Source organism: Topomyia yanbarensis, chromosome 1, assembly GCF_030247195.1.
Source record: "Topomyia yanbarensis strain Yona2022 chromosome 1, ASM3024719v1, whole genome shotgun sequence".
Lineage (NCBI taxonomy): Eukaryota > Metazoa > Arthropoda > Insecta > Diptera > Culicidae > Topomyia > Topomyia yanbarensis.
In genome coordinates, this window is record NC_080670.1 from 150,409,299 (window position 1) to 150,434,169 (window position 24,871).

A 24,871-nucleotide genomic window follows, 5' to 3' on the forward strand; every position below is an offset into this window, starting at 1 on the left:
CAAAGAGCAATTGTTTATGGAAGCGATTTTGAATTATGGATTTTGACTGTTTTTTTCGTTTTTTGTTGTGTTCAAAGGTTTTTGAGTACATCTTGAGTTTTAATTCGTCGGTTTGGTCAATCGATTACTCCAATTGAAGGTTTCCTTAATTTTCCTTAATTGTATTATTGACATTTTTGAGATTCAATCAGTAATACAAGTGATGTAATCGCTAAAAATTGAGAAACGACCTTCTCCATTTTTAACGTGTACATCATTCGTATTTCGTACAAAATTTGTGAAAATCGACGTTAATAAAATAATGAAATATCAAGTAATCGCTTCTAAAAGTGCTTAATTTGTGGTGGCAAACTCAGGTCGTTAATATTAACGGTGATAATTGAATTTGGTGATTGTCTTCGAATATAAATCATTTTACAAACTTAAACCTCCAACTGCAATACATCTATAATACTTTCTGAAATTGTTTGAATTGTTATTCCGGTAATGTCTCTGAATGACTTTCCAAAAACAACTCAAATGTGTACAGGACGGATGCAACACGCGTCAACCGTGCTTGCGAACAGCCAAATATTTTTACACGTTTACTGACTCAGAACACCATTCTATACAATTTTAAACAGGGCCATTTTTTAACCATGAACAGGAATTAGGTTTAGCAAAAAGAATCTAGGCAGTATGCCATTTCGTGATCCAGTGGACTCAAATGCAGCAAGCCTACCCAATCTTTTTTTTCGGAATGGTTTATTCACATATTTTTCCAACGATGTGGTAAATGTAATCTTATGTTATGTACATTGAATAATAAATTTAAAAACTTCCATCGGCGCTGCTGCAACCGTAAAGTTATATTCAAATTTTTATTTTTCCAAAAGTTATTTATGTTTTCAATAGAGAAAAGGAGTGCAAAATTAGCCCTTCGGAATCAATAAATCGGACAAGCTTTATTACTTAAATCAATGGTAGAACAGCGCGTTGAAATTCTGTTTAAATTATGTTTAAAACATGATTACAAGCCCATTTTATTTCCATTTGCGTTATGAGATTATATGAAAAAGTAAACTTGGCACATTTTACGATTTAATGAAGATGTTTGCCACGAACAAAGTTGCTAGATTTTACTTTAAAGCACATACCGGTAACATGGATGAAGGAGTTCCACCTGGTACCTTTGGAGAGGATTTTGTTATTAAGCAGAAGTCATATGTTTGTTACTGTAGTCTCAAGGGCAGGACCATGGAATGGACCTATTAAAGTTTATTTCCGACAGCTGAACGAGAAGTTTTATCTCGCTCACGCATTTGTGCTTTGTGCAGATAAAATAGGGTGACATTCAGAATAGCTGAACTGGGCAATTAATTCTTACATTTCGTTTTAAAAGATTTCTCTTCAAGTACTTGAGTGTTGAAAAATTTCGTTGACCGCAAAGGTACATTAATGTTGGACATCGTCTGAAAAAAATATATTCCGTTAGGCGTGAAGAAGTACGCATAATTAGACATAATGAACAGAAATTAAACAACTTGAAAAAGAATAGGGAATGAAACAGTACATTTTTGCCAAATATTTGTCCTAAAAATATTCGAACTGGATGATAGAAAGATTTTGTTTTACTTTCTATTAAAACATAGATAGTAGGAATGACACGAAATTGTCCTGCACTTCATCATTAAATCTATGATTGCCAACTAATTACCGAGCTTTATTAGCCAAAGATAATTTGAGAGTGTAAGATAAGAACTGCGATAGGTTCTGTGGAATGAAGACAAAGTTAATTTCTCGTCTTTTGCGATTCTGAAGTTAGGCGTACGTGAGATGATCGTAATTCTTGTGGAACGTGAGTCAATTTTCTATCCATCTTACTGTTCTGGAACGTAACCATGGAGAGGTTTTGGAAATTATACCCCTCCCCAATTCAAAATAACTTTGCATGTTTGCTTTCTGATGCCGATAATCTGGATGATTGGAGGAGCATTATACTTGCTACAGTTCTTCAGCGTACAGTACGTACTTCCAGTGTTCTTGTTTTTTGGAAATGATATACAATTTAAAGAAATAAATTACAATTCATGTTATTTCAAAAATATAATAATAAAATTATTCTTGATGATGTCTATTTTACGCGCACTGATTTCTGCTTCTTGTACTAATTTTCATTCTTGGTGATGAGTAGGGTTCGTCGCGGTTGCGGCAATTACCGCAACCGCGCGGTATTTACCGCACCCGCACCGCAAAAACTGCGGTGCGGTGAGGCACTTTTTCCCGCGGATGCGGTGCGGGAAATGAGCTTTTACCGCGCGGTATTACCGCAACCGCACTTCAAAAAATAATTGATAAAGTCTGCAGTCTGCATTAAAAAGTGAATTAAAACTATGACTTTTACCATTTGAGAAGGACGCAACTAGATTTATTTTCTGAACGAATGCTTAGCAATGTCATTATTACGAACATCTCTCTGTCAGAACGTTCGAGTTTTATTGATTACTCTACAATAGAGAAACATGATAAACATTTAATTGCTCTAATTTCCATGGACTTGACAATGATTTGAAAAGAAATCCGAAAATAATCTGTATTCGACCTATCGCTACTTGATTTTTTACATTTTCGTCATTCAAATATGATAAAACATACTGTTACTAAGAAATAAATCTATAAGCTGTGTCCAATATAATTTAGCACCATTATTTTTACGACATATTTTAAAAACTATTCATTTTATACTTCAAAGGAAAAAAATTAATTTGAATCATTGAAAAACAATTGAATTTTACTGTCAAATCCAATTACAAAATGTTTCATTTATCCTGATTCGTCTTGGCAATCGAGGAATTATGAATCGTTTTCGATGACATTCTCAACTGTGAATTTTGATTAATTTGGAGAACTTAGAGATGAACTAATGATACGACTTAAAAACAATCCAAAGAATGTAATTAATCAATCAAACCAAACGAATTTGGAAGAATTTCTTTTCGCGTGCGTCTATTGTTCGTCCAACTGGGAATTTTCTATCAAATTAACAAATAATATTTTTCAGTTAGGAGAATTTTGTAACTTTTTGAAAGTAAAACTTTCGAAGTTAGTGTAGGGCATTGCGTTTTTTTGTGTTTCTTGAAGTCTCCCTTAAGGTCTTCCTTCACATTGTGACAAGTGTCAAAGTTAGCCCAGATGCCAAATTTTGCATAGTTTGGACAGTTTTTGCCTTAATTGAAAATTTATCTCGAAACTTCAACGTAGGGGTTAGGTATTTTTATATAGAATCTGTATACAAAGTTTGAAAGAAATTGGTTAAGTAGTTTTTGAATGGCAGGTAACACAGCAAATCATATTTTTCCAGAGACGTTCTGTTCTGCAAAAAGCTTCGTTACCAAGTCGTTTGTGGATATTTTTGCATGGAAAAATTACAGCATGTTATTGAAATGATACACTATAATGTACAAAAGTTTTGATCAGTTCGCTTCACGCAAGGTTTTAAAAAATCGCGAAAAAGCGTTTTTTTTCGCGCCAAACCCCTTACCCATCTTAATTAAACTTGCAAAGTTGAATATTTTCATAAATGTTACATTCTGAGGAGTCCGTCAAAGATAATTTTCGTGTAAATAAGAATAACATTGTACTATATATGGCTATACAAAACAAATGACTAATTTTTCAGCACAATTTTTAAAATACATGATTTTTACCGCATTTACCGCATTACCGCGCGGTGCGGTGCGGTAAATGCAATGCGGTTGCGGTAAACGGTGCGGTTTTATTATTTTTTTTGCGGTTGCGGTGCGGACTATCCATTTACCGCCCACATCCGCACCGCGACGAACCCTAGTGATGAGCAATGGCCAGGTTTACCCTCTACCCTGTCGCTAGCTGATCATTCTGTCTGCCTTTTTCCTCGCTCGTGTTTGCGCCCATGTCGCCATCGCTAGAATAGCGCTGATGGTCGCTGTTAGCTTTTTGGTGCTTTTTGTGTTTTCGTGTTACTTTGGTATAGCCGTCTTCTTTCTTGTTTATTTCTTCCCTTGGAATGTGAACTATTGGTTTGGGGATACCGTGGAACATTGTTAGACCGGCATTAATTTTTTGGCCGGTTGTCTGTGGTGTATCAGCAGATAACGAGGGTTGTTTGGCGGTGTTGATTGTTGTCGACGAATTTTCATTAGTTGTTTTGGCGCATGGCTAGGTCTGGATACAGAACCGGCACGTGGGCGTCGGCTCAGGTTATCTACATATGGTTCTTAGTATATAGTTAACACCTTGAGATGATCTGCCCACGAAAGTCAAGTAAGACGGTATAGGATGGTTCAATCGCATTCGCACCACCCAAACACCGTTGAGAATGCCGCGGAAAAAGTTTCTCCAAGTATCGTTTGTGACAGATCCCACTTCTCCATACCTCGACATGAATCTTTTAATGTAATCCTTGCTGGTGCGCTGTGCCAGATCGTGCAGGCGAATTTCCGTATGTTCAAAGTTTTGCGTAAAAAAGCGAAAGGCAATCTGCTGGTAGTATTATCGGAGAAAATAAAAACTAGTTCTATTGAAAATATTGAAAATTGTTACAATTATGGCTCCACCTCCTAAACAATTTTTTTGCATAGGCTTGCGGTGACCACTCTCCCAGATGAACCGCTGAACTGAAATCAAGAAAGAAAGAAAATTATTGAAGAAAAAAATATTTTGGTGTACGCGAACAGCTCAGTTTCCAAAAAAAAGGACCAAAGTAACATCAAAATTTTGAACAAAAATTTGATTGAAAGAATCGACTCCATTCCGAGATAACCGCGTTAAAAGTTTTGTGTTAACTTCATTCGTGGAAGGATTCAGTGCGCTGTAGTTTGAAATCCAGTGCTCCGATCTGGATGAAATTTCGCACAGGTAATTTCAAAAGTATGTGCTTTCAGAATATGCATTTTTTTCGATTTTTTGAGCTTCAACTTCGTATATAACCTTAAGGTACTTGAAAGCACTTGTGACCTTATCTCAGTTTTTTATTCTCAGTAAAGTTTTAATTTTTAATTCTGTCATATTTAAGAACATTTTAATTATTGTCGTCCCATATTATGAATTTAAGCTATGTACGCAAGAATATGAGACAAAATACCTTTATTAAAGCAGTTGTATGAAACCTTTCTATAGTGCGTTGATCATTTGACGCAAAATAAATATATTTCCGATAATCATCTTTGATTTCTAAAACAAGTTGAATCTTCCAGTTATCTGATAACTAATTAAGATAAATCAAAAAAGGAAACACCAGAGAGTTGCATCGTACAGAAAACAATTCTGGGAATACTAGAAAGTACATTTTCTATAAATGTGCGTTTCTTCAAATCATGGAATTTTTTCAAACATTTCAGAATTTCGTAAAACAATAATTCCCAAATTCGTACAATATTCATTTTCTTCATTTAATCACTATCATTTTGACATTTATTTCATCCAGCAAGCTCTTTATTAATTTTATTCGTTTCATTCTGAGCAGTTTTTATCATTTCATGCATTTTATTAATTTCATTGATTTGACTTATTTCATTGTTTTCATTTTGTGCAATTCATTTATTTTAGTCAGTTTCCCTAAATTAATAACCGTACTCATTTTTCCAGTCATTCATTTCATGCATTCCATCCAATATGTTAGTTTCACTTAACCTAATAAATTTTATGGGGGAAAGCGGTCGGTTGCCGGCACCCCTATGTAGCTTTAGACAGAAACCAGACATGGACATTCTGATGAATATTATTTGTGTGTTATATTAGCATGACCTTTTTGTGCCGATTGATGAATCAAACAGACTCGAATGTTCTTTTCTACAACCAATATATTTTTTGAACAAGTGAAACGCTACTTCAAAGTTTTTTTGATGATTTGCTTAGTGTTATAGAAAAAAGTAAATCGATCGAAAAAGTATGCGCAATTAATATTTACGATATGAATTTATTCTATTTTGTGATTCAATATTGAATGCTACCGAAATGTTTGCCACAAATTTTTTTTGATCAGTTTTCAAAAAGATTACTAAAATCGGCACCCAAACACGGTCGGTAGTCGGCATCCCATTTTTTGTGGCAAATGCTCTCAATAACCTAATCAATATGGGTATTTTGGAACTGGCTTTACGAATAGATACCAGAGATCGATCTTTGGCACCATTCTGAAAACCAGGAAAGCAACTTCAGGTTTAGCGTTTTACATTTACACGAAGAAAGCCCACCTGGTCGTGTTTTCACCGCTAGGTAGCACTGTATATAGCAGATTGTCAGGGCCAGACAATTTGGTAGGTGGGGGGGGGGGGGTTACCTTGTAGTCCCGCTCCCCCTTTGGCTGACTTCTATCCGATCTGTCTGAAGCTTTGGTAAAAATTGGACTGCCTGAAACTAACTCAATTGGAGTGAATGCGATCCGTCAGTGTATTAGTTGTGCGTAATATTCGCACTAGTTCTTTTTTATTTCGATTATAGAGGTTTTAACCTTAAGGTAATTCGCCTCTTCGGGGTAGAACAATCTCTTATGAAAAATTTCTAACCCTATGTGCGGGGTCGGGACTCGAACCCAGATGCGCTGCGTACAAGGCAATCGATTTACCAACTACGCTACGCCCACCCCGATTCGCACTAGTTTTTCACATACACATAGTGTGGTTCTGATGAAAAATAATGTTCATAATGCCTTTGATGGATGTTGAAATGAATTAATTACCTTTTCCCTTTGAATCTTGATGATTATCATTCATATTTTCCCATTTTTAATAAATTTTCTTAGGGTGACATTTTTCCAAATGGTAAAAAATATCATTTTACTAAATTGTTACAAAAAAATTTCAAATTGAAAGAATAAATTAAATTCTTTCATTAGTTATTAGATAAGGCCTCAAGCTTTTCATTGGTATGCTTATTCCCATATATTGCTCAATTGGAGTAATGTTGTGAGCCTAAAACAAAAGTGTGCCGATAACCGAACACATTTACCTAACTATTTTAGTATTGCCTAATTTTCCATTTAATGAGCTGAACTAATTTGATTATTTTATTTAATAAATTTAATTTATATTAAGAACGATTTATTTATTATTTCATTTAATGCATTTAATTTTTTTTTACTTATAAAGTTTTCAATTTCATTTGTTTTATTGCCTTTTTATATACTTATTTATTCGAGGGTTTATTCGCGCGGGACTCTAAACTGTACTATTACCATCGTTAGTTGGGTGTCTACTTGAGTTCTGGAAACTAATGAATGATCCAACAGTGATATATGTAAGAAATATTTCTTCTCAGTGCTAGGTGGATCAAGTCGGTTTTGTATTTTGGAGGTAAGCTTCAAAAGGAAATATAGTTCGTCCATTTCTATAACAAGCGTGCAATTATACTGATTTCATTTTTGGGTTAGAATCATTCTCGGTTTGATCTGATCTGTCATTTTTATATGGATTTTGTAAACATTAGAAATTACCTTGAGCGACTCGAATGCAAAAACTCAGCAATCATGATGCTTGACCAATTCTTGAATGTTGTGCTCCTTAACACCGATCTTCCAATTCTCCGCGGTAATACACATTACAAGTGTTGAAGAATCCGAAGAAAACGAATCGTTGACGATCAATCTCGTCGAAAAATTGTAATGCAATCTGATCATCCAACCTCAACACCTTTATGTGGAATTTATTAATGATCGGCTAAGATAATTTTGTAACTGTCAAGTAAGTGGCTCATGAGGTCGGAACATTTTACATACTCATAGTGTCTAATGTGTGACAATTACTTTACATGAATAAGTGATAACACGTCTCACACTGGTAATAAATCAATATAACGAAAAAAAGAACAATCTCAGTTGACCTACTAGTATTATATGATGCTCGCTAGAAAAACAATAAATTGTTGCTCTTTCAATTTGACATACATAAATATCTAAGAATACTTATGGTGTATAAGAGATTAACTTTCTGTTCTATTCATCCGCGAGGCTTCAACGCAAAGTTCTCCCTCTGCATGGTTTATCACGTATCACGTACCAGTTGTCTATCGGCGTCCTTCTAAATAAGATCCATTGGCGATCCCAACGGGCGGTGCTCGACAACTGATCATTTCCCTGACTGACAGGTCAGTGTTGTCCACTTCGGCTTGTGGTCAATTCCACTTGTTTCTGTCAAACATCAATTACCGCATTACCGTAAGTAGGGGAAGTTCGTGTGGTGAAAAAAACGTCAATACATAGCTACACGGACAAAGTTGGGGCCGCCCAAAGACCCACGAAGCGACGAGACCACTTTCATTTTCATTCGACCAGTCGTCGCGTACGGAGTGCCGTTGTAAAAGTAGTCTCGTGAACGCCACGCCAGAGTGACGGTTTGTGTGCTTGTTTGTTGCAGTTGGGCTGGTTATCTAGACTGAAGAGTCACGGGTAGTTCCATCATAAACTTGAATAAGCGCGTTGTACGAAGAATTGGCCACGGGGACACGCGACTGGTGAAGTGGAGAAAATTTACCGGAGCGCTTCCCTCTTTCTCCTTCGAACCGATCGTGGTGCAGAGCAACTGTGTTGATAACCCGCGGCAGTGGGTTTGGGGAGATTCAAGTATAAAGAAAAATGTGCCTATTTCCCATAACTTGCATTTAAAATTATTTAACATTTTGGCTGCTCACTGTAAGGCGATTTGTGATGCTCGTGAAAAGATTTGATTGTGCTTTCAATTTTTAGTGGGTCGAAACAAAAGTGTGCAACCAATTTGAGCGATTTTTGCCGGTTATTATTACGGTACGGCTGAATCGAATGCAGTTTGTTGCGTAATTTTGTGAGTGGACATTTTGGCCGTTAAAAATTGAGCAACGGTTTCGTTCGTTCAGTGATAGTTTATGAACTTGATCGAATGCTTTAGTGGCGGCAGTATACTTTGATTAGAGTGGTATTGGCAAATGTAGCGAATTAGTTTTTTTGTTATTGAGTAACTATTTCAAGTTTAATGTCATCGAGCAAAATGTGGGGACACTAATTTAAGCGGAGACTATTGATACCTAATGTTGTGAGTTTTGAGCTGTGAAAAATAGATATCTTCCTTCAAGCGAGGATCCGATCTGTGCGTTAGCTTTTGAATTAATTGCAGCTCGGTTGGTTAAATTACTCAAATCCAGCGCAATGCTCATTCGAGATTTCGTGCAGAGACATCGCTTTAGGAAGCAGTTCACTAAAAATATGTGTAACTTTAGTGCCTCTATCTACCTAATATTGTTATTATTATTGAATGACACTCATCATAATAGTAAATCATTCAAACTCAAGTAACAATTGAAATTTTCATAGCATGCTACAAGTGCCATCTAAGTTCTGAGAAAGGTTTTAAAACTGCCATAATACCTACATGGTTACTTGTGTTTTAACCGTTGTGTGTCCGACGCGGTACCCGGGTACCTTTTTAAGTTTCAATTAATTAAATTCCTATGTTTTATCCATAGCTGGAAATTGAAACTTTGTGGCATCTTAGAACTTTACTAAGTCAAACTTTTGGGTTAATAATATTGTTGATATAGTAAGGGTGGGAAAGAGGAGGGGCTCCTGAATTTTTTTACTACGTAACAGTCCGATATGGGTACCCGGGTACCCGCAAAACTAAAATGCCCGTAGTATCAAAATATCTAAAAGTGTTCAAATCAGTTAAAGGAAGCCACAGTTTTAGAGCATTTCAATTTGTGGGTACCCGGGTACCCTCGTTGGCCTGTTAAAGGTGTTTTTTGTTGGACGCATAACTGTTAAATACAAATAATTTTTGCATTTTTTGGTAAAGAATGTCGAAATTGAAGGCAGATCAAACATGGAAACTATGTTATCTACATGTAGATATCGTACATGTATGTATGTGTCAAGTACGCGATAAACACCGTGCTTAGGGCATATGTCTGATTTGTTAAACTGTTCAGAATGTATACCAAAACTACTTTTGCAAGCAGTCACAAACAGACAAATTGCTAGTTTTTGATAACTGAAAGAGGTCCCAGTAATAATGTTTTCATGTCAGATGATGAGCATTGTATCACTTCTGATATTTTAGATATGTAAATTTCTTCTCTGAAACTTTATTTAGTAAACTTTAATACAATTCCCTCGAGAGTTTATGACTCTTTAATTTTTGGAAGTGATTAGAATCTTTAAAATACAGATCATCTCAAGAGGTTTTGCCAACAACCTTAAAAACATCCATGAAAAAGTGTTGCTAACACGAGTCTGAATGTTAGTCGAAGTAAATAAAATTTCAAACGTCACATTTTTTTCTTAATCGCCGATTTTTTCATGAATCGTATTGCGGTGATTTTTCGTTACATCACTGATAAAAATTAAATAATTTAAAATTGAATACATTTTTTCGCTTTCTGAATCAGGATTTATTATTTAAATTTCTATTACTTGTAAAGCAACAAAAAATGCGATATGCTTAATTCGGTAACATATTTAGTGAATGAAGCGGTGAACTTGAAGTAATGAGGCTAATTTGAATTATGTTTGACCATTTTGTTACATTTGACACGGAACAATTTTCTACACAATTTCATTCCGGAACAATTTTCTGTTTCTCAATTTTTATAGAACTCGTGTAAGAAATGAGGAAAAGTGAATGTGATTTTGTTGTACTTTTATCATACGCGTCAATTTATATTAAGCGACGCAGTGATCCTTTTTACAGCAGAAAAAGTATTTTCAGCATCATCCAATTGCAGTTGGGGGTCGTATTCGTTATTGCTCTGATCGTTTCTCGAGCCTTGCTGCTCACGGTTGGTTGTTGAACCTTATTGCTTTTTAGTCTTCTGGCGAGCTATGGTTGTGAAATTGTGCTTCAGATTGTTTGCTTCGTTTGCTAGTGATGCTGTCGGATGCTGAGTTTATTCATTGAATTATTTTCTATAATAGTGAAAGTTTAGTAGCTTAACACGAGACACCTTACATTAAGCAGTTTGGAAACAGATATCTGATTTTCGAATGTTACTTGCGTTCTTTGCATGAAAGCGTTGTATGTTTTAGGACGGTGAATGACGGAAAAGGCTCGATCAACTCTTTTACTTTTTAGGGAAAATCTCTACTCTAGGCATTGCCGCTTTTCTCGTAAAACCACAACGAAGGATTGCGAAAGGTTGAACCTTACGCAAGGTAATCAGAAGAATTCCAATATATAAGAAAAGTTTTTTCTTGAGGATGTACAATGTATTGAGATGAAGATAATGATTTTGTGAAAGCCCTTTGTTTGTGTCAGTAATTTGTCTCGATAAACGGAAAATATCACATTATCGCATAAGCAAAGGGTTCTGACAGTTTTAGCTTGGATGGTAACCCAAACATAATCCTTGTACTAAAAATATGAAAATAATAGAAGCAGCAGGGTTTCTATTCGTTGAATGGAAGCATGCAAAACTTTTCATTCTTTAATTCATGAGCTGTTGTTTAAAAAAAATCAACTTCGGCAAGAGGATAATGTATGTATTGTATTAAAACAAAGATGAAGAGTATTGGGCCTATTTTAGACCTTGTTCCATTGTCACTTTACCTGTTAGAAGTGAGTCTCCTATCTCAATACAATGCAATGACTTAAATCTTACGACTGACACAAGCCGAGCCTCCCGATGCCAAGCATTCTAGATGCTACTTTCATTTGATCAAGGATTACTTTAAGTTTACACAAAAGAAAACACTGTTGATGGTAGTTGATCATCACAAAAATTGAGTTTCAAACATTGCACGACATGATACTTCATGTGTAACGTTCATTATCCTTACCGTCCATTATGAATAACTTCAATTATATCCAGTATGCTTAACGTATGTATGGCTAATGGGGTACACCTGGAAGGGTTTATTTTGCGCATCTTTTCCAGTAACGGTCCCGGCTAACATATTCCACCAATTCTCATCCGACCCATGCAGTGTGGCTCAGAATGCAAATTTGGCAGGAATTTAAACTTTTTACTAAAACGAAACAATTTAGCCTTCTCAAGTAACATTTCAAGTGTTACAGCACACTAGAAGTGCAATCGAAGTTTTAAGAGTAACTTCAAAGGTAAAACCAGAATTGGTACTAGGATTATTAGCTTGGATTATTCGTAGCTCGTGCGGCCCTTCTTTTTGTTCAGTTGGGGTGGCTCTAATTTTACCAAGATCAAAATATTAGTAACTTTTCAATCATTCTAGGTAGAGCCATACTACCTTCAGTGAAGTTGTAGAGCGACTAATTTTAGAAAATTTTGCTGAATTAATGTAATTCATTCGTTTCGTGGCACCAAAAGTCTAACTATAATAGTTAGAAACGTTTTGAGCACTTTATCGTCAAAAATGAAGTTTTGTAGGAATTCCAATATCACTGACTGGGCTAAACAAATGATAATTCATTTACAAATAGATGTGAGGTTATGATATTATTTAAGTATACGAAAATACATAGTTGAGCATCATCAAAACTGTAAAAAATGGTAACGGAATTCCCGAGATGATGATGTTGCATAAATATTCTATTGTAAAAAAAATCAAAAGTGGGGTTAATTTATACCAACAAAGCATAAAATCAAATATTGGAAATCTCTGGCTGAACTATAATAAAAGCTAGAGTTTTGATTAGAAGCAAATGTCCGTCTTCAAAAACCCTAAAAATCGTCTAAAGAACATGTGCAAAAAATGAAAACTATAATAGTTATACTAAAAATTAGTTTTTTTTCTGAATTGAACTTTAGTAATGCGTTTAAATGACTGGTAAAAATAAATGAAGTAATTTCATTCTAATGATAAAATTTTGCACTTTACAAGACTTTTCTACAATTTCAAATAGTCGTAGGGTGTTTCTAAATTGACTAAAATCTGAACATTTAGATTTTGATAGCTCGCGATTTAGTAACATAGTCTTTTAGAAAGTTAGTGAAAATCAAAAAAACTTTGCTGAAGACACACTTTGACTCTATATCTTGTACTTTTTAATTTACAAGAAATTCATCAAAAATATATAAAATGTTTCTTAAAAAATGGTTTTATTTATGTATGCAGTACTTATTTCCATTAAGATGGATTTAGATATACTTTTAGATATTTTAAAGGACAATACCTCATTTCAATATACTGAACCTCTAACTTTTTTCGATAGGAAGTTATATTTTTTGAGTAAATACTGTAAGATACAAAAATATCGTCATTGCTATTTTTTGATGATGTGTAGTACAAAGAATGATAATTCATATAGGAAATACTGTAATTAATGTTAAGAGCCCTAATCGAAGATAAAGAAATGTGAGCAAGTTTTATTTTTTATGAAAAATTTATCATAACATTGAAAGGAAAATAGTTTAGTATATGAGTATTCTATGCGCCCTTAAATAATCCGGTACAACCTACAACCGGTTACTGTAGTGTAAAGTTAAAACTACAAAAGCTATATAAATAAAACCGTATTTTAAGGAACATTTTAAATCATTCATTTGGATTTCTCGTGGAATGGAAAGTATAAAGGATAGAGCTTGCATGTTTTAGCACATTTGTCTATCATATGTTGTACTACAATTATCTTAATGATAGCCAGGCTCTATTTCGAGCGGTTTAAAAGTTCTAGATCTTGCTAAAATGAGAAGTACCCCAGCTGCTATTTAAATGAAAAAGATCTTGAAAAATTCAATAACTTTCATTAACATATTATAAGGCTGACTTATTTAGTTTTAGTAAAAAGTTAAAATTCCTACTATAGTATAGTTTCCACTTCATTAAATCGCCCAATATATCTCCGTAGTCGGAACTGAGAATGATTTGGTGGGTTCAGCTCATTTGGGATGAAATGAATCTCATTCTCGTCGTACCATTGTAGCACTTTTTTTTGCTGTAATGACTGCTGGTACGATCTGGTCAAAAAGTAACGGGACCATTTTTGATCCATTTGGTTCTGTATACATCCGAGTTTGGAGTCTTATCTGTCATGTGACTGTTGTTTTTCATGGCACAGTAACAGATCTCTTCCAAATCAATTTTTTACGAACTTATCCGCGGAGACAAACTTGGATCCGCCTGCAACCCTGCCGCAAGCTGGAGATTTGTTGGATTCGAGCCCCGGCTTTTGCTTGAAATCGGCTTTCAAAGGTGTCATCGTCGATCAGGTACAATCCTTCGAGTTTCGTCAGCTGTAATGAATAAACAGCTACTGTGTATCAGGTAATGTGGGTATTGAAACCTCGCTAAATCTTACTCATGAGTGGAAATTTTCCACAGGTCATACTTGTACGATGATTTCGATCAATTTTGCACTTGCTTGCACACCACGTACATTCTTTTTCGTATCACAATGATAGTGAGTTAGCAAGGGACTGAAAGACTTTTTGGGGGTATCTAGCGGAGAAAACAGATCGAAATGGTGAATTAAACAAAAGCAATTAAGTGAAAAAATTTCACCCACACGCAGAATTCAAACATGCAACTGGGACTTTAGCTCATTTTTTTTGGAATTCCTAGGCTGTGTTGGTGTCCCAGGACGAATACATGATTAACGCATTGGCGACAGTGATCGTATCACTGCCTTTAGAGAGAGATCACACACAACCGCTGTTGCCACCCTACACATTTGTTCTATTTAAATTTCCCGCTAGATACCAAGCCCTAGGTTTTTTTATCGTCTGATGTCTGATTTTAGTTCAGATATCGTATTTCGATGGGTGACAATGCCAATGAAGACAGTTGATTTCTGGTCTTTTTTTGGTTTTGACGTAAATTCCAATATATTACTTAAAAAATTTTCGGTGGTATACAACGGGCTAACCAAATAAGGAAATGGATCACATGAAAATATTAAAACCACATTTGATGCAATATGTCATGAGTATGTATTTCATGATTTTGTGAACTATTTAATGAGCACGAATGGTGAATAATGACTTATATATAAGGAAACATGGACCAGTTCGCGAGATACTAACGGATTCATGAATAATATTCAGAGTTTCGTAAAATAGTTCACGACTAAATATCATTTCCATGTGAGGCTGACAAATTCGTGTCAGACAACTGAAAAAACAACGGGCAGACACAACCGGGGGCTGATAAAATCGTCTCTTCACTGTATTTTCACAAATAAACACTTTATGGAGGTGTTACGGGACGAAAACGGAATACAGTTTTAATCCACATTATTTTTGTTCACGATCGTGTTTTTCGTAACATATAAACATGATTGTTCCAGAATGTATTCGTGATGTTAGGAACACTTTTTCAGGCATAAATAATAGACGAAATCGATAATTTGGTCAAATATCTCTAAATGCAATTAATAATCCGTTTAATACTCGAAATATTTGAGAATGTTTGGTGGATAACAATACCCAAGGTTGTCCCATTTTAATATACGAGATAGAGACTCTAAGTCAAGTATTTCTTTTTAATTCGATTATAGTACTTTTGACCTTGAGGTCATTCGCCACTTCGGGTTAGAAAAATCTCTTATGACAAATTTCTAACCCTATATGCGGGGTCGGGACTCAAACCCAGGTGCGCTGCGTACAAGGCAATCGATTTACCAACTATGTTACGCCCACCCCCTATAATCAAGTAAAATTCTCTATAATCCCAACCATATGGGTATTTCCGGAACTAGCCCGACTGGTAGATTTTGAAAGTTGATACCACTTGTTCTTGATCTTTCATTTATTTTTGCGTTTAAATGGTCGATTGGTTTCATGTTTTGGTAGGAACCTCTTTTCAGCCTGTCTTTTATTCATTCTAGAAATTTAGTCTTTTGTCGAAAAATCCGAGATTTCGCAAGACCGAACGACTTCTTCTTGGAAAACGTATCTGCGTAAGTGATCTGTTATGCAAGTAATTACTTGTACCGCAAAACTTGCTAATCCTATCTCTTCATATGTCTTTTGGTGCAGTCTACTTTAGGGTGATTTGGACCAAATCTTCGATTGAGCACTATACAAACATAACTATACCGACTATAAACGTATATAAGTCCCGCACTGAAAAATACCCAGTAGATAAAAACGCTGTACATGACTTATTTTTCCAATGAGCCTTATGAATGGAACAACCATGTTTTGGTATTTCGCGTTTTCACAACAAAGCTTGTTGTTTTTATTGTGTGTTGTAAATTATATGTAATTTACAATATAATTCACGAGGCAGTTTGTTTTGATAAAAATGCGAATGGGCTTCCAGGGCAGTATAAAGAGTATGCCAAAGTTTGAGAATGGTTATCGTTATCGAGAAATCGAGCACACCGAGGATAAAATTTTGAGAAAAAGCCATCAAACTATGTGTAGATACTGACAAACGCACAACAGGCACTTCCCGTCGCGGATTACTAGCCGTTTGATAAAACAACATCGTCCATTATGAAGACGATCCCTAACACACCATATGTCCCACAGCTCTAGTAGAAGGTAGTCGCTTGATGTTCGCTCATCCACTCATATTGAGTGACATGGTGTCATAGCGAGTTTATTGCTGGTTATTCACTATTCGATCACATCATCACTTGCCAAGCTACTTACAGTCCTTTGTTTCAAGCTTTCAATCGAAGACGGCTATTAGAATTATGAGCAAAATTCAAGCATGTAAAATTCCACCAATAAAACCGCCTTCCTTGACTAATTATGTAACAAAATGTAAATTGAATTAATGAGTGTATTAAAAAGGCTTAAACTTTTCTGGTCGATGTTTTACATTCATTCTGTTATTAATGTCTTTATATTGCACCAATTTCAACCTAACAGTCATTCAAAATTAAACTTTATGTTTCACAAAAATTGATTCCGGCAAAACAGCCAACACCAACGGTGGAATGTAGCCAGCTCATTATTGAACAATGCACCACGGCGAAAACACGCCGTCAAAAGGGTTCTTCCCCTGCCGCACCGACGAACGCAGAGAAAGAGGGTACCAATGATGGAAGCGCGCAGTAGTCACGGTTGCCGCCGCACAAACAATCCGGAAGAAGTGTGAACACCCATGTACAGCATGACCCAAGTAATCCGTAATCAGCGATTGATTATCGAACGCTGACATGCAATTTTTAATTACCAAATCTTTATACGCGTCAATCTAGGTCAACTTTTTGTGTGTAACTGGGGGAATTGTTTCGGTAAAAACCGGCGAAAATTGTACTGTAAAATGTGATACTTTCTCCCAACAAAAGCATCCAGAGTGACTCAATCTTGAATGCTTATTTTCGCTTACAGCGGCATCGTCATCTGCGTAATCAGTAAAAAGTCATTAAATTGAAAGAGTAAAGCTCCGCAGTAATTTTCGTTAAGCGTCACATTTCGCCCTCTGCATTTCTTGTATAGTTGTTTCTTTTGTTTGGAATACTGGATATAGTGAAAGTTCGACCATTTTTGAGAAGAAAAGTGTTTTTAGAAAAATTAAAGTTTGCAGCAAGAGCGTAACGGTTCGTTCCTGATTGTATGATTCGTCGAAGTATCCCAGTCAAGCTTCCTGCGAAGTAACAAAATTACAAGTGTCGACTTTCCGGATAGGAAGTGCGCTGAAAAATATTTGTACCGACGTCGTTAATCATCTTACTTTGTGTCCTACATCCCAGCGCTCGCTCTGGATAGCACTGACTTTCGCACTAGGATTTTGATCGGAATTGGAGCACTAAAAAGAGATATATCATCGAAGCTGTGAATTCGGGACCATAATGAAGGTAAGAAAAAATATTTATCAGCGTAAGCTTTTTTGTATCCGCAATACCGATGCATAAGTAGCTTATTATTCAATTGGAAACTGTTTAATTGGAACACACCAGTTATCAGCACTTATATGCGCCAAATGCGTAATTTGTTGGTGTAACGTGCATTTTTCCAATTACTTTTTGTGTATGATCGTCATTGAATTACATTTATATGTTTTGGGAGCCTGAGGTGTTTCGGCATTGAAGAAAATTGCTTTTTGGAGTTTCAATGCAACTGTTTTTGTAACGAATTTCCCAATAAAAAACAGCACAAATTATTTCTCATTATAATTGCTTGGTAGGAATTGACGACGATATTATGCAGCCTATTTTTTATTGGAAGGGTATTTTAATTGACTTCAACGCATGGGACTGTCGGCTTATTATACTAGAGTAATTATGTAGAACACATAAAAAAATAAATATAAATTTTTGTGCGGATCTCGTATCAAGTGCATACCAAAATACCTTGCAAACTTAATGAAAATTAAATTTTAAATAGTAGTAATTTCAAAATACTGAAGTACTCCAAAAACTTCTCCTATTTTATTTTACTGGTAGAATAAGATTCTTATTAGATGGCATTATGACTGGTTTGCTGATATATTTTAAAATATTGCACAAAAATATAGATTTTAAAAATGTTACAATCAAGCAGTGCTGGGAAAATCACCGAAAATCAAAAATCATAAGTGATAATTATCACTGCTGATCATGCAGTGCTATGATCACAACCATAAAAAATCGCTAGTGATTTTCTCTGAAGCGATAATGTGCTAGCAAAAAATCATTGCAACAAAATCACCGCCTGTGATCACGGCCTGATTATGATTTTTTTTTATCAGGATTATGAAGTTGAGAAAATCAGGTACGATAGAAAAGATGCAAAATCGGGGTTGATGGTATTGTACATGATTATTGTAAAAAACTCCTTATGATGATGATTTGGTCAAATGATTTTGGGAGTGAGAGCGATCCAGCACACATGTAGGGATGCAAAATAATCCAAATGCTAACGATTTCAGCTTTTCGGGAAAGTGTTTTATATTGAAGGACAAGTTGTTGGTAGTTGAAAATCAATAGTTTTGAACATTTTCAATGCACAGGGGGGTCCGCCGATGTGCCAAAATGGAATTTTTTTCAACTTTTCGGGAAAGTGTTTCATCTTGAAGAACAAGTCGTTGGTAGTTGAAAATCAATAGTTTTGGACATTTTCAATGCACAGGGGGCCCGCCGATGTGTCAAAATAGAATTTTCTTCAACTTTTCGAGAAAGTGTTTTATATTGAAGGACAAGTTGTTGGTAGTTGAAAATCAATAGTTTTGGACATTTTCAATGCACAGGAGGCCCACGATGTGTCAAAATGGAATTTTTTCAAACTTTTCAGGAAAGTGTTTTGTATTGAAAGGCAAGTTGAGGGCTTTTGAAAATCAATAGTTTTGGACATTTTCAATGCACAGGGGGGTCCGCCGATGTGTCAAAATGGAATTTTCTTCAACTTTTCGAGAAAGTGTTTTATATTGAAGAACAAGTTGTTGGTAGTTGAAAATCAATAGTTTTGGACATTTTCAATGTACAGGGGGGTCCGCCGATGTGTCAAAATGGAATTTTTTCAAACTTTTCAGGAAAGTGTTTTATATTGAAAGGCAAGTTGAGGGCTTTTGAAAATCAATAGTTTTGAACATTTTCAATGCACAGAGGGGTGCGCCGATGCGTTAAAATTGATTTTTTTAACTTTTCGGGAAAGTGTTTTATATTGAAGGACAAGTTGTTGGTAGTTCAAAATCAATAGTTTTGGACATTTTCAATGCACAGGGGGGTTCGCCGATGTGTTAAAATTGATTTTTTTCAACTTTTCGGGAAAGTGTTTTATATTGATGGACAAGTTGTTGGTAGCTGAAAATCAATATTTTTGGACAGTTTCAATGCACAGGGGGGTCCGCCGATGTGTCAAAATTGATTTTTTTGGAAAATTGTTTTGTTTATTTCTTTCTTTTTTATAAATATGACAAAATCGTCAAAAACTGACAAAATTGGGGATAAACAAAATCAGGGGCTGATAAAGGTCTTTTCTTTGTCTACAATAATTTAAGGCTAAAGATTGCGCTGTCCATTTATTTTATTTTTCGAGCAATTCAAAATCGTTCAAGTTACTTAGAAAAGTTAATAAAGTTAAGACCCGATTTTATCAGCTCCCGATTTTGTCTACCCAGATTTTATCAGCTTTTTAACCCGATTTTGTCAGCCCCTGATTTTATCAGCTTTTTAACCCGAAGAATACATTAACAGCTTCGGTTTATAATAGTAAATTAAGTGTTTATTATAGTAAATTAAGAGTAAAAACGAAATTAAAGTTTGTTTTGCTATTGTTAGGATTATATTGATTTGTAGACAGAGCTGCGCTAAATAAATTTAAGTGTTGGATACGTTGTACATAAAAACGTATTGACTCCAAAAATACGTCTGTTGAACTTTTTTTTTCATAACTAGTTCGTCGGGACAATGACGGATATCAATATTATTGGAATTATCTTTGTTTTTGGAACGAGTTCAACTTCAAATTGGAAACTGTTCGATGTTTTACATATGACACAAAGTCATTGAAAAGAACTTTTGGAAAATCAAGATTGAACGTGAAATCTAAAGAGTTAAAATTGGCGTAGTCACCCCCACTTTACGCCAAATTTTTTTTTCACAAAATCATGTTAACTCCTTGATTTATTGTTATGGATTATGCTCGTTATTTATGTGTGAAAGCAAATGAATATAGTGCTCGTAAAAATAAAAGGATGTGTTCAAAAACTGCGTACCACGCATCCAATAACCTTGTTTTGGAGAGTCGATAAGTCCTACAATGAAAAAAAGCAAGCCGAGAAAAAAAGCTCTACATGATATACTTGATATTAATGATATATTGAGCCTTAAGAATTAGACCACCTTGTTTTAGTATTTTTCTAAAAGTAGTTTTAATTGTGTTACGGAGTGCAAAGGCTTTTCCAACAGAAACGTTTTAATGGTCAGGTCAGTTCGGGAAATATTTTTAGAGGTGCGCCGCCTCTATTTTTTACCTACAATCGGCGGCGGCGGGGCGCACGCCTCTAATATTTTTTCTTTCTTTTTAATAAATCGAAGCTATTAAAATATTATTCTATCGTCCCTAGACATAGCCTTGTAATCCTTTCGGATTATTTCGTAAAATTTTTCCTTAAGGGGGTCTTCCAGCGCAAAATTTAAAATAAATGATTTTTTTGGTTTTTGCTAATTTTGCATCTCTAAGACAAGAAAAATATGCTCCAGAAAGGATTTACTATTTTGCCAATTATAGAACCACGTCCTTCACATAGTGAAAAAATCATCTTTTTAAAAACAAATCTACTTTGAAAATTTGTTCGAGGTCTGTCTCCTTTGCTTAAACATTTATCAAAAGCCCCTACTGTTTAATATTTGTAATACATTGACAGACCCTAAGCTCATTTAAAATCTCAACAATTGATTTTTACCTGCCAACAACTTGCCCTTCACTATAAAACACTCCCAAAAAGTTGAAATCATTCCCAATTAGAAACTTCGACAGAGCCTCCTGTTAATTGAAAATATCCAAAACTATTGTTTTTAACAGCCCTCAACTTGCCCTTTAATATAAAACACTCCCAAAAAGTTGAAAAAAATTCCATTTTGATGCATCGGCGGACCCCCCCTGTGCATTGAAAATGTCCAAAACTATTGATTTTCAACAGCCCTCAACTTGTCTTTCAATATAAAACACTTTCCCAAAAAGTTGAAAAAAAATCCATTTTGACACATCGGCGACACATATGATTGTCCCAGCACTGCAATCAAGAAATTTAAGAATTGTGTTATAACTCGTAACAATTCTTCAGACTGCAGGGTTCAGGTAATGCTGCAAATAATTATGTGTTTTTGTAGTTTTTGAAATTTTGATTGGGGCACATTTCCAAAATACACTTTTCCAGAGGCTTTTCCAGAGAGAGGTTTGCAATTTGGCCATCGCAATTTTTTGATTCTCAGCACCTCTCCTACCTCCCCTATTTTTTATTCTCTACATCTGCTCAACCTCCCCTATTGTAACAAATTTGAAAATAAGCTTCAATTCGAAATCTCACATTATTTGGAGAATTTATAATAATGTGTAACGAGAATTGGATCATGAAAGTGTAATCGATCGGCCGTATCTTATGGGCGCTAACAGTTGTGCATTATTATATTTGATTTATTAAATCAATTCACTAAGCATGTCAATGCATTTTTGTTCATTTGTTTTTTGACTAGTGTAGTCACATTTTCTTTCTTTTACTTTTTAGCTAGAGATTACTAAGTATGAAATGCAATGAAAAGTGTGAGAGCAAGGATGTGTAATATACAGATCGGAAAATTAGAACAGTGGCAGGGTCATTAGAACCAGACTTAAAATCATACGGACTATTCTTTTGTCTTCTGCTGGTATGAGTCGAGCTTAGGCAGTGTTACTACTAATCGCTCAAGTCTGCCAACATGTCTCACGGCAAAGACAGATTTGTCCCTCTTTACCATGAGAACCGACATTATAACATTGTAAATGAATAATATCCCAACTTTTTAAATAGTTCATATGAATATTTCAATATTATGAGTAGAGTCGCATGAAAGTGAATATATTCAGCAACTTAATCACAAGCACGTAGATCGTGAATAATATACCTATAATAATTCATGAACAAACATTGGCCCATTAATAATATTTTGAGTTCTGTGAAAACTTTCACGCGGGAATAATTAATACCGTGGGAATATTAATAAAAAATAATAATTTTATGAAGTATACCATCAAAGTTGAAACGTATTTTATTAATTTGTAAATTGTGTTTCCTCCGCACACTCATTTTCGCTTTGAGATTGAGAAAGTTATTAGTCTCTTCGATATTGAACATAAGAGCTAACGAAAATACAATAGTAAGGACATTCCGAGTTAGAAATGATATTTTAAGACCGAAATACTAAATGTGTACATTAGGGTGGGGCAAAATGATCGTTTTTTCAGCACAGCAGTTTTTTGGTTCCTTTTGGGGTCCCAAACAACTGTGCAAAATTTGGGGTCGATTGGTGTTGACCCGGCGTAGCGCATTGCGTTTGAAATTTGTATGGAGATTAGTATGGGAAAACCTACATTTTTGAATTTTTAATTCTACAGACTACAATTCTTCCTTTAGTATGCAAACAAATAGATAGAAGTGTAGTCCAGGATATGCTGAACAACTTTGCCGAAGGATGTATGGTGTTAGAATGTCTCTAAGTCATGTTATAGCTGTTCAAAGTTCGATACATCGAATTAAATGCCAAAAATCATTTTTATTGCCAACACTGCGGGTGTACCAATGGTATTTCATATAGCATTCCGGAATATCATAATATATTTTAGTTTTACCACATTGGTATGTTTGAATGAATTATTCAAAAACCTTAGATCAATTTCATGAGCGTAGGTAGTTAAGTGTTGTTGGTCAGCAACTGCAAAGCGGTTCAGCGGATAAAAATCGACGTCGGAGGGCACGTGATTATATCGAAGCGTGTTTGGAAGCAATTGGGAGAGATTATCGATTACCGGTTGAGCTTCAGCAACCCCGGCAACTACTGTTTCGTCATCGATACTGCGATATGAGGTTCCTACCTGGGCTGCTGCGCTAAAAACCAAGCGGAACCGTGACTAGCTGAAGAGGACATTCCGGCTGATGGCCGTACGAGACGCGGGAGCGTACAGAACAATATCGTCGGAGGCAGTATGCGCCATCGCCGTGATGATCCCCATCTGCATCACTGTGGTGGAGAATATCAAGTCCTACAATCGAAGAAACACCAGAAACGTGTGGAAGATGGTAAGAATCGATTCGATGGCGAGGTGGCAGCGGAAATGAGACAGTTCAGAAAAAGAACGGTGGACCTACCGGCTAAACCTAAACCTGTCGAGGTGGGTCAATAGAAAACACGACGAGGTAAACTTCCACTTGACACTGCTCCTGTTGGGCACGCAACGTCACCGTTTTTTTTTTTCAATTTGTTTATTTGATAAGGCACGTATGCGTTAGCTTAAAGGTGCCATTTTTTCATTGTTTTACATTTTGAATTTCTTAAAACTAGGGGGTTACACATTTCAATATTATTTTGTTTTATATGATGAAACTAAAAAAAAAAATTACAGCTAACTTATACATATAAAAGAGGGTATAATATAATATTCGTAAAATTTGGGGGACGGGTCATTTTGTGTGTTCTTTTTATAGTAATTCACTTTATGATTTTTAGAAGGGAGATTGTAGGAGAAATTAATTATTAACTAAGCGGAACATTTTACAAGCTTATTAACTAGAAATAACTAGAGAGAGAGTGGTTCAAGATTAGGGGGAATTAATTAGGGCTATTTTAAAGTAGTGGTACTGGTGTGCATTTCTTAACGAGATTAACTATTGATCAACTAAAACTAGAAGATAGGGGGGCACATAAGTTGTGGGAAGATATTCAAGGGGAGAAGGGGGTGAAGTCATACATCTGTGTATCAGAGACATGGGAGGGAGGGTGGACAAGGCTGAAGGGGGGGGGGGATCTAAACTTTCAGTTTCCGGCATCAGGAATTAACGGCCAGGATTACAGATTCGAACGGATTGATCAACTAAAACTAGAAGATAGGGGGCACATAAGTTTTGGGAAGATATTCAAGGGGAGAAGGGGTGAAGTCTTACATCTGTGTATCAGAGTCATGGGAGAGAGGGTGGACAAGGCTGAACGGGGGGGGGGGGATATAAACTTTCAGTTTCCGGCATCAGGAATCAACGGCCAGGATTACAGATTCGAACGGATGTATCAAGTATTGGGACGCCGGGCGGTTTTCCTCGAGCCGGTAGGGGTTCCTCCAGACGATTTCGTAGTACGGCTCAGATACGGATCGGGAACACACCGCGCTGCGCGTGTGATGTTGTACTGTAGATCTCGTGTTGTTGGTTCATTCGCCAGATGTTTTGTCTCGTCTTGGAGTCGTATCAAACCATCGTTGGGGACGGTAGGCGGAAGAGGGCACTTCTGGGAATGATAAGAGAAAAGATAGGGGCATTTAAATTTGGATATTGATGGTTTTGAGGAACGTGTATATAAGGGACATGTAGAGAATATCGCGGCTTGCTAGTACATCTCGAACCGGGACATTGGGT

General features: G+C 35.7%; 1 protein-coding gene across 5 annotated transcripts in view; it reads left to right on the top strand.

Annotated features, from left to right (window-relative positions):
* LOC131677091 (serine-rich adhesin for platelets) overlaps positions 1 to 24,871 on the top strand; it is a 260,189-nt gene that overhangs the window by 117,740 nt on the left and 117,578 nt on the right. The window contains exons 1-2 of one of the 5 annotated variants that reach the window (XM_058956686.1): positions 8,268 to 8,346; positions 17,049 to 17,648. The exons of 2 other annotated variants lie outside the window; for them this stretch is intronic. In XM_058956686.1, coding sequence (XP_058812669.1) covers positions 17,643 to 17,648 — 6 coding nt within the window. In that variant the 5' untranslated portion in view covers positions 8,268 to 8,346; positions 17,049 to 17,642. Of the gene's footprint in view, positions 1 to 8,267; positions 8,347 to 8,426; positions 8,467 to 17,048; positions 17,649 to 24,871 lie in introns of those variants that run through there. 2 more of the 5 variants (XM_058956695.1, XM_058956703.1) reach the window with 2 other exon arrangements.